This window comes from Phallusia mammillata, chromosome 5 (assembly GCF_965637545.1).
Source record: "Phallusia mammillata chromosome 5, kaPhaMamm4.hap1.1, whole genome shotgun sequence".
NCBI lineage: Eukaryota > Metazoa > Chordata > Ascidiacea > Phlebobranchia > Ascidiidae > Phallusia > Phallusia mammillata.
In genome coordinates this window covers 27296445-27310105 of record NC_137256.1, presented here as the reverse complement: position 1 = coordinate 27310105, position 13661 = coordinate 27296445, and the positions used below count along the sequence as shown (strand labels likewise).

The 13661-nt window shown below is 34.8% G+C and overlaps 2 protein-coding genes and 2 long non-coding RNA genes across 4 annotated transcripts in view; 2 read left to right on the top strand and 2 right to left on the bottom strand.

The window, feature by feature from the left end:
* Positions 1-2325, bottom strand: part of LOC145229755 (zinc finger protein castor homolog 1-like) — an 8126-nt gene extending 5801 nt beyond the window's left edge. The window contains exons 1-2 of the mRNA XM_080095081.1: positions 2302-2325; positions 1529-1715 (exon numbers count right to left, since the gene is read on the bottom strand). Of these exons, the coding sequence (XP_079951207.1) occupies positions 1529-1715; positions 2302-2325 (211 nt within the window). The remainder of the gene's footprint in view (positions 1-1528; positions 1716-2301) is intronic.
* On the bottom strand, positions 33-6746 carry LOC145228660 (uncharacterized). Its single transcript, XM_080093916.1, has 4 exons — positions 6587-6746; positions 3693-3778; positions 2762-2999; positions 33-1715 (listed from the first exon to the last, which is right to left on the bottom strand). Exons 1-3 carry the CDS (start codon positions 6655-6657, stop codon positions 2824-2826), a joined length of 333 nt encoding a protein of 110 aa, XP_079950042.1. The 5' UTR covers positions 6658-6746; the 3' UTR covers positions 33-1715; positions 2762-2823.
* A 526-nt stretch (positions 6747-7272) lies between these two features.
* LOC145228777 (uncharacterized) lies at positions 7273-9316 on the top strand. The gene is made up of 4 exons (XR_013860290.1): positions 7273-7336; positions 7507-7592; positions 8880-9070; positions 9136-9316. It is a non-coding gene; the product is annotated as an uncharacterized LOC145228777 (long non-coding RNA).
* Positions 9317-9974: 658 nt separating this feature from the next.
* On the top strand, positions 9975-11605 carry LOC145228757 (uncharacterized). The gene is made up of 4 exons (XR_013860269.1): positions 9975-10381; positions 10444-10508; positions 10863-10941; positions 11258-11605. It is a non-coding gene; the product is annotated as an uncharacterized LOC145228757 (long non-coding RNA).
* Positions 11606-13661: the final 2056 nt, after the last annotated feature.

The following is a 13661-nucleotide window of genomic DNA, read 5'->3' as shown; positions in this document are numbered from 1 at the left end:
CAAACATTTGATGGAAAAACGAGTCCGACAAACTTCGAGGGAAAAATACCCGTTTTAGGGGGCTAGCGGGGTAAATACTGCGGTTATCAACAAAAACAAAGTGGGATGCACATCTACATAACTATATCTACAATCTGTGCAAATTTCAACCAAATCCATCAAACATTTGATGGAAAAACGAGTCCGACAAACTTCGAGGGAGAAATACCCGTTTTAGGGGGCTAGCGGGGTAAATACTGCGGTTATCAACAAAAACAAAGTGGGATGCACATCTACATAACTACATCTACCATCTGTTTAAATTTCATCCAAATCCATCAAACATTTGATGGAAAAACGAGTCCGACAAACTTCAAGGGAAAAATACCCGTTTTAGGGGGCTAGCGGGGTAAATACTGCGGTTATCAACAAAAACAAAGTGGGATGCACATCTACATAACTATATCTACAATCTGTGCAAATTTCAACCAAATCCATCAAACATTTGATGGAAAAACGAGTCGGACAAACTTCGGGAAGAAAAAAAAGGAAGAAAAAAAAGGAAAAAAACAAGAAAAAAAAAACATTTCGAGTAAAATCAATATGTGTCCCCTTCAGGGAAGGGGACCCATAATTAAAGATAATTTTATTGTGTGTTTTAAAACAATGCTTTACTATAAGTTAGAGTTTCACAAAATGTGGCAATACAGCAGCTTGTCCCTGTCGAGATAAAAGTTTATGCAGTCAGAGCATCTTTTAAAATTAACATACTGGCAACTGTGATATAAATATAAGAGACCATCTATAGATCAAATTCCTTTTGTTGCGTTTGGCTTCTTCTTAGGGACTTAAAAATATACATACTACATGTTTAGAAGATATATGAGTTCAGCTGCTATACTGTTTGTATGCATGTTGTTTAAAAACAATCCATAGTCTTAACATGCAACAATGTATGGTGATGTGACAAACTGTCAGAACCAAGTGGTTAAGTTAAATCTATGGATGCGATTAGACACCAATCTCTACTTTTATGCACCAGTGAATGGGATATTGGGAGACACTTATTAGTGATGGGACGATACCAGGTTTTGAAGCGAGTACCGATACCGAGTACGAGTACCACATGTATATACCTTCGATACCGAGTACGATTACCGAGTACTTAGGTGTAGTGTTGTACTTAGTTGTATACCACTGGCTAATTTATCTGCCATGGTCGGGGTACAGGCATGCACACACACATGCTGAAAAATGTAATCTCCACGTGATAGCGAAAAAAATATACGTAAACTGGCGGAACTTTTTTCCAATTTTGTGCTGTCCGAAGCAAATATTGGCATAAAGTTCCCCCGTATTCCTATGGTGTAAGTCGGCCTTTAGTACTCGCACGTTGGTATCGAAAACTGAGGCAAAATATTTCGATACCGAGTACGAGTATCGATACCACTGAAATCGTTCGATACCATCGATACCGAGTACCGAGTACCGGGTACTCGTCCCATCACTAACACTTATATTTCTTTAAACTGTAATTTACATACAAAACCATTGGCACACTGGTGGACGTTGTTGAATAGGGACCTGTGATGTGGGAGCCTGCCTCGTATGTTGCACTTTGTCACAGCAATCAGAGTCTTCAAACTTACGGAGTCTGTCTGTTTATCTGCTGGGGTCGCTTGTTGTGCAGCAGAACTTCCAGGCGGCGAACCAACCACTTCCTCCATCTTGGAAATCTACACAAATGTACACAAACTTAAATAAACATTTAACTCCACAATATTTAGTGTAAATCTAATTATCAAATTATATGCAGCAAGATATTTTAAGTTGTGTCACTAAATACTCATTTTTGCTGAGTCATCTTATGTTTTATAGCTTGATGACGAAATGCAGTTGTGCATGACAATGCTGGAATTCATTTTAATCAATTTTCTACCAAAATCAGCTCCATCCTATTAAAGAAAACTTTACATGGAAATTGCATCATGCACATTTCATAGTAATTTAAGATACATGGGTCTATGTCTCTTTCAAGTCCAGAAAAAAAATGATGGCTTATGGTAAATTGGAGGCAAAAATGTTAAGTGATTAAAAAACAAAAATCACATAAACTTCCTACACCAAATGTTTTCAAAGATGTTTTATATACCAACAACTGCTTCAATGTGTCGTTGATCATTGAATAAGTTGTTGTCCAGAATACTGAAGCATGTAGCAACCACATAAATTTATATATCTACTACTATATGCTTAAGACCTGACATGAATATGTTTGCGTGTTGCAATTACATTTACTAACCCAGATCCGTATATATTTACCTCAGTTTCGATGGAAACTGTCATTTATTAAAACATTTTACTCTTACTTGTCTTATTACTTATCACACACAAATGAGAAAATCCTACCCTTTAGCAAAAACCAGTCCATATATGTTTTGTTTCTTCTGAATTTGCCAATTGGGTTGTAGGGACCCATAATTAAACTATACTGCGTGTTATAAAACACCGAAATAGATTGCAATACAGTGTTTTTAACTTTGTCGAGCTTGCAGACCGATTACATTTTTAACCAAGATTTACAGGACTGTGATTAAACGGATCTCTTTGTTGTTTTTGTTTTTACTGTTTTAAGTCTGAATTAATCTGTCACGTGAAATTGGAAATATTCTGTCTGAAACTTTTCAAAAAACCTGATGCACCAGCAGATGAAAAACATAATCTCATTGAAGCTTAATGACTGTTATGTTTCACAACCCACAAATAATTAATCCACATGAACCTTTTTTGCAGTCCGTCCACTGATTTGTTTATTGTTGTTATTTTGGTAACATCCATAGATTCTCAGCTGCATCCATAAAAAGCTTTTTCTGTGGCACTGGAACGAACATGGTGATGAAGAAACTGATATTTCATATTGATAAGTGATATAACATTCAGATGAAGGTAATCCAAATGGTTCAGGGATGCCAAAAGTTGGACAGTGATCCAAGAACCGACCAAATAAGGAAGTTTTTCACCTGTTTGTAGAAATGTAACTTGTTAATAGTGTTTTGGTTTTAAACACCAAAAAAAACAATATCAGAGAAGCAAAGATTACAACATTCACACAATTTTAATCATAAATTTAATATGACAGATATTATTATGCGAGTTACAGTTGTTCGTTACAAGCCTGCTAGAAAGCCAGGATGAATTTTAAACCTTTCAATTCAACTGGTTAACTATAAGTTAGAGTTTCACAAAATGTGGCAGTACAGCAGCTTGTCCCTGTCGAGATAAAAGTTTATGCAACCAGAGCATCTTTTAAAATGTACATACCGACTACTGTGATACAATAAACCATGTATTGATACAATTGCCTTTGTGACTTTTGCTTCTTTAGTAACAAATTTTAGGGGCTTAAAAATATACATATTACATGCTTAGGAGATATTAGAGTCTAGCGGCTAGACTGTTTGTATGCATGTTGTTTAAAAGCAATCCACAGTCTTAACATGTAACAATGTAAATAGTGATGTGACAAACTACAAGAAGCTAGAGGTTAAGTTCTATGGATGTAATTTTATGCACCAACGAATTAGATGTTATGGAATAAACATCATTTCCTTAAAACTGTAATTTACACAAAAACCACTGGTGGCCCTTGTTAAAATAGGGACCTGTGATGTGGGCATAGACATAGGTTGTGCATCCCTGCTCTATCTACATACCTGCACATGTAGGAGAAACATTGTGTTGTTGCAATTCCATTGATATTCTACGTGAATTGCATTGATGAAACATTCTGTCGAGAAACCTGCGTCATATAAAAAGATGTATATGTGAATGAGTGACAAAGATTTTACAAATGTTTGTATGATAAGGTGTGGAATATAACACTAAATTCTCCCTCTGCCCCCGTAGACCAACATTATATATATATATATATTACAGCTGTCGCCAAATATATGCAACATATTTCATTGTGATACAAAACTAGAAGGGTGGCTTAGCACATATTGCCCTTGCATATACACTATAACCTATTTTAAAACATAAATATATTTCCTATGCTTATTTTGTATTGGGTCCCATATTAGCCATTGTCTTTTATAACTTTAGTCGTTTCTGCAGGCAAAAACTCATGGGTCCCCACACATGTAAAGTTGAAAAAAATGCAATTCAAGAGATAACCATGAGAAAGTGAGGTGATGTAAGGTAAAACACAGTGATCGGCACTGGGCTTAAATAATAATACTATGAATACAAGCTATAAAATTAGATTCACCCCAGATATTGTTTGAAGTATGTCCTATTTAACGTTTTAAAAAACTGACCCATTTTAGGGGACTAGTAGAGCAACTAATTGGGTTTGACACACAAACTAAAAAATATGTAAAAACCACAATGACTCAATCAATAGTACTGCAAAATTTCAGCCCAATCCGCCAATGTTTAAAATTTCGACCACTAGAGGTGTTTTGAGCAACAACCGTTAATGTTTCTGACGTCATAGGGCTGTTAACAAGCCCCTAACTGCCGTGGCGCAAAAACGACCACCAAGCAACGGTCCACCCATGAGCAACATACAACTGGTTGCCCTTGTAACACTATTGCTCCAAAGAAATCTTTCGTTTGTGGTGACCAGTAACATACAAATACGTTTTACACTTTAGGGGCTTGTGGGGTAAATGTTAGGACTACAGGGTTAAACACAACAATCGACACATATAAATGGCATACTATACAAGAAATCCAAATTTCAGCCAATTCTGACACTGTTTAAAAACTCACCCATTTTAACGGGGTAAATAACAGGGGTAAATAACAGGGTTATCAACAAAACAAAGTGGGTTGCACATCTACATAACTATATCTACCAACTGTGTAAATTTGAGCCAAATCCATCAAACATTTGATGGTAAAACGAGTCGGACAAACTTCGGGGTAAAAACACCCATTTTAGGGGGCGAGTGGGGTAAATACTGGGGTTATCAACAAAAACAAAGTGGGATGTACATCTACATAACTACATCTACCATCTGTGTAAATTTCATCCAATTCCATCAAGGATTTGATGGAAAAACGAGTCGGACAAACTTTGGGTAGAAGAAAAAAAAAGAAAAAAAAGAAAAACAAACAAAAACATTTTGAGTAAATTCAATATGAGTCCCCTTTAGGGAAGGGAACCCAAAATAACCAAAAACCTTGCAACTCTATACCAACAAGAAAATAGCCCTATTGAATGGGTGAATATCATTTTTTGAGTATGTCTTATACCTGAGAATAGAACTAAGTTTTGTCATGTATAATACACAGCTAACAATGTATTGACAAACCAATACATAACAAACACCATTGTTTTAATCTACTATTGTCACACAGCCAATGAATTGTTCACATTCATTACAATTATAAAACAGCCTAAAGCAGTTTTGGAATTTAAACAATTGCAAAATGGTTTAAAGCAAACTAATGTTGTTGCATAGAGAAACAGGCATTTCTTTTTTGTGATATATATTCAAAGTGGCATTATTGCACACAAACAAGCAATCATTTTTATTTGTAATAGTAGCAGAAGACCCTGGTAGTAAAAATGCTTTTGTGATATACCTTAACATTTCAAAGTTGGGACCTATGACTTTAGGCCTGTATATATTTTACATTTTCTCAAACATTAACAATTAACGGAACCAATAAACATGCAGTCCTTATTTTTGTGATGGCCACAATAGGATTTGAAAACATACTGATAACTACATGAGATAGCAGCTATACATGGTGTGCCAAAAATCACAAATTTGTCACATTTGACTTTGTTTTGATGTAAATACAGTTTTAATGCATGGAATTTAGTGCAACTAGCACTTAGCAACAAATTGCAAACTTATTTCAGATTTTTAGCGCAATTTTTTTTTCATTTAAACCCCTTATTTCACAATTAACAATTAAATAAACCAATACAAAAGGATACAACACCTCCAAGTAAAGAAAGTATGTGTTTATGTACCAACAATATTGTCAATACCAAGCTAGGAAACCATCAGCAGTTTTAACACTGAGGTCCACTGTCCTTTACCTAGAGCTTAAAATCATTCTAGCAATCTATTAAGTATCAGACTGTGTTACTCATTATGTAGAATGCGAAGTAAAGGAGTATATATACTGCTGAATGCCGTTTAATTGAAGTAACAAATGCAATTTTTCATTGGAAACGGCAACATCAATCCAAGTTTTGCGAAAGTAAATATTCAGCCTAATGAACTGCAAGTCCTATGTAATGAACCAAAGATAACGTCAACAAGCCCATTATCGTCAAAAATATTTAAATGTATAAAACCAACCTACGTATATAAGTTGTGGGATTTGAGCAGCAACATACCACCTGGCTACTTCAAAGTTCGTGACACAACCCTGGGACGAAATATCAAAAAAACTAGATGCCAATGACCAACAAAAAAAACAAATATTTCAACTGAAGTGAACTAGGCAATCCCTTGTTACCAGCTGTACTGATGAGACCATATGGTCAAAACTTATGGTTGCACTTTTACACAGGTAAGTAGAAAAATATGAACATAACTTTTTTTGAAACAGTTAAAAACTAACATGGTAAATTGGTTACCTCAAAACAGTGTCAGAAAGTTGAGATGGCTTCACATAAGTAATAAATCTATATGTGCAGAGCAGAGACATTTGGCTTAATCCACGATCTGTCCAACATAGTAGAGTTCTTGCAATATATATTAGGATCAGTTAAAACTAACCTATTTTTTGTTCAATGGGTAGCTGTGGAAAAAAACAAAATAAGTAACAATTATTTAATACAAACAAAAAAGGTAAATGAATCGTTTTGTTTCACATCATTTTTCGCTGTTTACTTAACTTGATGTGCTTTATCCAACTATTGCAAAATGTAACTGATGTTTTGACAAAATACGAATACCGTTAAAACAATAACACAGTATCAAATACAGCACCAACTGTTTTCTAAAATACAGTTTACTGAACCAGTCGCAGCCGATGCGGATTAATTCGTCTTCAAGTTTACTGTTGGCGAATAATGATAAGAGATGTTTCACGGGTAATCCCCAAATTTTGCCGCGCAAATAAAATAAACTTGCACACACAATTGTTTTTCTGTGATATCATAATAGGGCAAATAAGTAATGCTTTATACTTAAAAATAAGGCCAAAAATGATGTACATTAAAAAGCAGTAGGCGATTTATTTTTGTGAAAAAATATTTTCTAATTTGAATTCGAACGCAACCGTCGACGATGCGCGCTTAAACCAAAAACGTTTCGCGACGTTTTCGCAACGTTTTTTCACCATGAGGTTTTTGTTTTGCGTTGGATGCTCGACGTTACGCGTGGTAAGTTTTGTTCAATTTGTTGTTTTTTTGTTTTACTTAAGTTTTCTTAAGGTAAAGTAATCAGAAATATTCAACTATTTGTAAAGAATAAAAAAATGCAATACCTAATGTAATAATGGTATTAAAAATCTGAAATGCATCTATTTATGTGTTTGTTTGTTTGTTTGCAGATTTTTGTATATCTGCGATGTGTCCATCTTGCATTCATTCTTCGTCAATCAACCAACATCTCTCAACTTCAAATATTTAATTGTATGTAAACATATGAGTCTGTCGTGGGTCAACTGGGTTTGCGGAACTGATAGGCCTAACTTAGGTTAACTGGCGCTAGGGTGAGTGACCTATTCTTTGCCGAGGTTGACTCGTGAAGGAAGTCTTCCTCGGTGGTCAAAGAATGGTCCAAGTCTGTAGGAGTGCTACTATGTCAGAAAGTTGGCGCTAGGGTTACAGCTAGAGTAGCGCTCGTTAACTAAGATTAGGTTAGGTAACATAGGTGGGGTACGTTTGGGATTGACGCGCCACTTAGGGAATTTAGCTTAGATCGTTTTCTAGCTAGGTGTGGCGCGTTGCTAAATGGCTTTAGCTAAACTAAGGTGTGCATAGAAACACGACTTGGCATGGCCTCCACCGCATGCGCTTGCCGCGGTGCAGGCGGGACCGAGTACCGGACACAGTTACTCTCAATGAAGGCTTTGGCTCGAAAGCCTGAGGGGGCCGACATAGCATTTCGCCAGAAAAGTCCCGTGAGCCACCCTGATACGGCGCAAACTGTTGTTAAATTTTCCCATCCCTTCCTTTGCGTAATTCATTTGGGTCCTTGAAAGGGGGGTCTCGCAGGGCAGAAACAGTGATCTCATGTTGTTATACGCTGTAATCATCACTGGACTCTTTAACAAAAACTTCTGCGCCTATATTAATTGTAAAGATAGGGTTATTGTGGATTTGTTTTTGGGTTTTGACCAGCTTTTGTTGTTCTTGCTTGTATTTCCGTTACACTTTTCTTTCCATTGAAAGGAAATTTGTACTAGATATAAAGCAAGGATATAACTCACTTGTTCGTTTTAGTAAACTTATCTAGTAGCCAATAAATGCGCCTAAAAATGTCCCTTATTCCACTTGTGCTGGTCAAGCCTGTTTTTTTTGTGTGGATTTAGATTAACTTAATTACTAGTTCAGTTCCGTAACCTACTTGGCCAGGCCACCTAGTCATAATGGGGGAATGACTGCTCGGGTGGTTGTAAAACACGACAGACTCACTTTTAACCTTTATAGGCTATTTTGCGACGTTCGTATGCAGGACAGTTAGTTAAGGCAAGTTTGTATTGTGTTTTTTACGTCGGCCGTACAGGGACGGTGGTGGTTTAAACGCTTTTTAGACTTTCCTACTGATGATGCCTGAACTTCTTGATTGAGGTTGGTTATGAACCAATAGCAACTACCATCAATATTATTGTGACTTAAATTTTGCTTGCGTTTTCCCTCTTTCATCAACAAAAATGTGTGCGGAGTTTACTTTAACTATCCTTTTTTTCTTTTTAAGTAGACCAGTTCTTGGGGGGTGTTGTGCCTTTTTACATCAGCCGACAGATTCTTTAAACGTCATTACAGTATTGTGTTTGTTTATGCGTCACTCTAACCACCTGAACCACCATCGTCAAGTGCTCAGAAAGTAGTAAAAAGTCAGAATTGAGACCTCGGTCTGTACACTCTCATCTATCATTTACTTCATTCCAGGTGTGTACTACTTGTGTTAAATACTTTACTATCAGATGTCATAACAGTTTTGTTTTATCTTTCAGGACCTGCCTTTGATTGATCTATTGTGTTACATAAATTTGGTTCAATTCAATCTTTGTTATTGAGCATTTCTACATTTCCAAGGTAAAGTGTATGTGTCATTGTACATTAATGACTTTTTCATATTTAGGGTATTAATATATTTCCGTAGTTTTTTTGCAGGTTTTAACAAATTGTTGTGTTTTATAGGAATGTATTAGTTACCTTTTAGTTAAGAATAACTTTTTCACAGGTTCTAACATTATCTTATAAACATCTTTTCAGGTTTTAATCATTATTTAACATTTTGCAGGTTTTGACATTTATTCTCACTTTCAAGGTTAACAGTTTACATATTTTTTGTTGTTAACAGGTTTAGGGTGTTTGTTTTTGAAGATTAACAGTTTATTTTAATTGCCTGATTTGCAGATTACATGGTTTTTTGTTGTTCACAGGTTTAGGGTGTTTGTTTATATTGGTTAACTTTTTATTTTAATTTGCCTGATTTACAGATTACATGTTTTTTGTTGTTCACAGGTTTAGGGTATTTGTTTATGAAGGTTAACAATTTATTTTCACTTTCCTAATTTACAGATTACATGTTTTTTGTTGTTTACAGGTTAAGGGTGTTTGTTTATGAAGGTTAACAGTTTATTTTAACTTTCAAGATTAAAAGATTACATTTTTTTTGTTGTTCACAGGTTTAGGAATTTAGGGCGTTTGTTTATAAAGGTTAACAGTTTATTTTAACTTTCAAGATTAAAAGTTTACATGTTTTTTTGTTGTTCACAGGTTTAGAAATTTAGGACATTTGTTTATGAAGGTTAACAGTTTATTATAACTTTCAAGATTAAAAGTTTACATGTTTTTTGTTGTTCACAGGTTTAGGAATTTAGGGCGTTTGTTTATGAAGGTTAACAGTTTATTTTTCCCTATTTACAGATTAAACGATTTTGGTTGTTTACAGGTTTAGGAATTCAGGATGTTTTTATAATAAGAATAATCTTTTTTGTCTTTCCAGGTTTATGGATTATTTCTTTTGTTAACAGGTGTAGGAAGTTGCCTGTGTTAGGTGGTTTACAGTTTCTTTGTGTAATCAGATCTACGGTTTTCAGACTCGTATATTAGCAGTTAACTGTTTGTTCACAAGTTTGCAGCTGTTTGCTGGCTTGGTTCTTTTTGTGTTTCAGGCATAGGGCTTTTGCTGTTCTTGTTGGTGTGAAATACAATTAAATAGATTGCAACTGATGCTAATTGACCAATATTGTTGTAAGTACTTGCATAAACATTATCAAAGTAAACTCGTTTTACTTCTGTAGCTACATTTTCAGAACTTCCATCAATTCAATCTGACTTTCTGTACATTGGGAGATCAGTCAATGAGAAACTGCATCAGGTACTATGCTTATTTAGCAATATTCATAAACCTAAATGTTTTCATAGGATTTAGAGTGTAAGTGTATATGAGTGGTCACAACCTGCAGTAGAGCTAACACACCTTAATGCACACATGTAAAATTAGTATTGTTTTTTTTACACATTTATTTAACAAAAATACACATTTATGTAACACATTTTGCTTGCAATCATTTATTAGTTGTGACCCTGTTTACAAATAAAATGTTGTCCAAGCTATATATTTTGCCGCATATCTACCAAATTCAATAGTTATCACTGACATAAATGATAATGAGATATTCGTAATTTAATTTTACCTTTGTATTTCATACCACATGAACCACTAAACGAGATGGATCTTTATGCAAGAAAAACAACAAGGAAGTACTCTAGTGGTTCCCTCAAAGATGCAACACTAGGGAATCAACAAGGTACAAAATTTAATTTGGTACTTTTGCATGTCACTGAAGTTTAACAAATACATTCAAATTCAGTTAACCGCATAACTTTGTTGTGCGATTAAACAAGCACTTCAATCTTTTCTTGTTAAATGATTGGTTTAATGAACCATATGCAACCACGTGCAATAAAATGAAATTGTTTTCAACATAAACTGTTTCCTTTTAGTAAAAAACTGGTTAGAGGGATTACATTTTAGTGAATGGTCTAGTAACTTGAAAAGCTTTTGTTGTTGCTATATGATTTGTGCTTGGTGTGTATTTTAAACCCAATACTTCTGAATTTCAGACAACATGACCTTCAACAGCAAAAGATTTTGATGCAAAATACTCTACAAGCTGTTCTGCGAAATCAACCTCTTGTTAACTAAGAAACTTGACAACTGAATTAGGCAGCCTAAGTTGTCTGTATATATGTACAGTGGGGCAACCTTTACTGCTCATGTGGGATAGATAAAATTAAATAACATTGATATTGACTTTGCTGATACATGCACACAAGTGCAAACATATTTTGAATTAGGAAACGTTTGTTCGTACTGTTTGTTTAGCTTTTTAATGTGACTATTGCAAAATCGTGTATGTCAATTGTTGAACAACATAATCACATTGTCAAAACATTTCTTTCTATTGTAAATTCGTAGTATTATTTTTTAATTATTTTGATGTAATAGACACAAAAAAGTTATCAGTTTAATGCAGTTATCTGTCCATGTAACAAATTATTACAACTTTGTTTTTTTTTAATTACTCAGCCACAGGTCTGGCTGCTGCGCTTTTAAACATTTAAGTATGTTTTTGTCACAAGGTCCGCAGCTATTTTTCTTATTCTGGTCCATATTGCAAATGCTGATAATATAACAAACTGTGTTCAATAGTCAGTTTCATGTTACTCTATACCAGTGGTTCTCAACCTTTTTAAGTTTGCTGACCGGTAAACTTGCAAAACAAATTTTGCGGACCGGTGGATTTCAAAATGAACCCAAAATGTAATCACGACAAAAATATGCAATTCAAAAAAAGTATGAAAAATCAACTTTATGGAAGTTTACTGCTGTCTATTTGATATCATACGTGTTAAACGCGGTTCTAAGGATGTTTTTGCAAGAAAGTTGACTTCCAAACGATTTCTCTGCCTTCAACATCTTGCATTTTGCAATTGAGATATAAAATTGTAATAAATTTGGCGGACCGGCAGGAAAGTTGACGCGGACGCGGAAGTTGACGCGGAGTTGACGCGGATTTTTGCCACTGTGAATCTCGTATTACATAAACATCCATAGTATTGTACTATCATGCTGTAGGGTTTTTATTACACTGCATTAGGGTTACCATATCTGCATGAGCTAAATTCTGGACCATTTCAATAAATGTCTTCTGTAACGCATAATAATATGTTACAAAACATGCCTTTTCACAAGATTCTCTGTTCTTAAACAGCAAAAATTATCACCAAATTGCTTATATACATACTGATTAAGTTATTTTTGCATAAATGTTAAGAGGTTTCATTCATCAAAAACAGCAAAAACCTTTGTGTACTCCTTAGGCTGAAAGACATTACACATGTTTTTGAAAATTATTTTTAGATATTACGATAAAATTCCAGACCTGTCCAGACAGCTGATTTGTTCCATAATTAATATAAAAGCATAGATTGATTACAGGACAAGTTGCAGACAATGCACAAACTTTTATTAGTGTATAGTTCCACAGTGCAACGCATGCTAACAATATACATTCACCAGAATCTGTAACAAGTTTTTATAGTTTATGTAAATGGAATACAGGTGTACAAATAAAGTTGGATAAATTCTATCTTCGAAAGTTGCCGAGGGAAAAAAAAACTGGGCAAATCAAAGTTCAACAAGTTTTGCAATTTGTTATTGAGTGCGTGCAGCACCTGTAAAAAATATGCCTATAGTATCACATTGGTAGTACAGTAAATCTCAATTAAACAAGATTTGGTAATTCGGAACTTCGCCTAATTTGGACAAAGTTTGAGGTACAAATGATTTGTAATGTGAAGACTTGAACTAATCAATATTGATTAATCCGTATTTTGGTTGAAACGACCCTGGAATAACCAAGATTTAATGTATCTACGAAAGTCAGGGAAACTTTTTAACTGCGGGTCGGATAAGTTTCCTCCGCCTTTTACGCTTTTTCGGTTTTATCTTTCGTTGGGCTTTTATTTGAGGATCGATTGATTGTGTGTTCGAAGAACTATTAGCTTTTTCTATGCCTTTTTCCAATTTTTATCCCTTTTATTGTTCTAATAGACACTGAGGATGCTTTCTAGCGAAATTAATTTGTTTTTACAACACTGTCAACACTGATTTTAGCCTGGAAATAAATATTTCCCGAACTTGTAAAGTTTGACGAACAACGAAATTGCGTTCCGGCCCGAAGAAAAAAGTTTGACAAGTGTTTTAATAGTAACCGAGTACTATCCATTTCTGCAATAAAAAGCGGACGACGAACGACTTGATAAAATACTACCCCCGGTGGGTAAAATTGGTCCATTTGTTCAAAGGGGCCCAGCTCAGTTGGCTTTTTTTGAAAGTTTGACGAACAACGAAATAATGTCGGAAAAGTTTGACAAGTGTTTTAATAACATATACCCGAGTACTATCACTTCGCAGATATACCAAAATCTGCTAACAAACAAACCGTACTATAAACACATACTT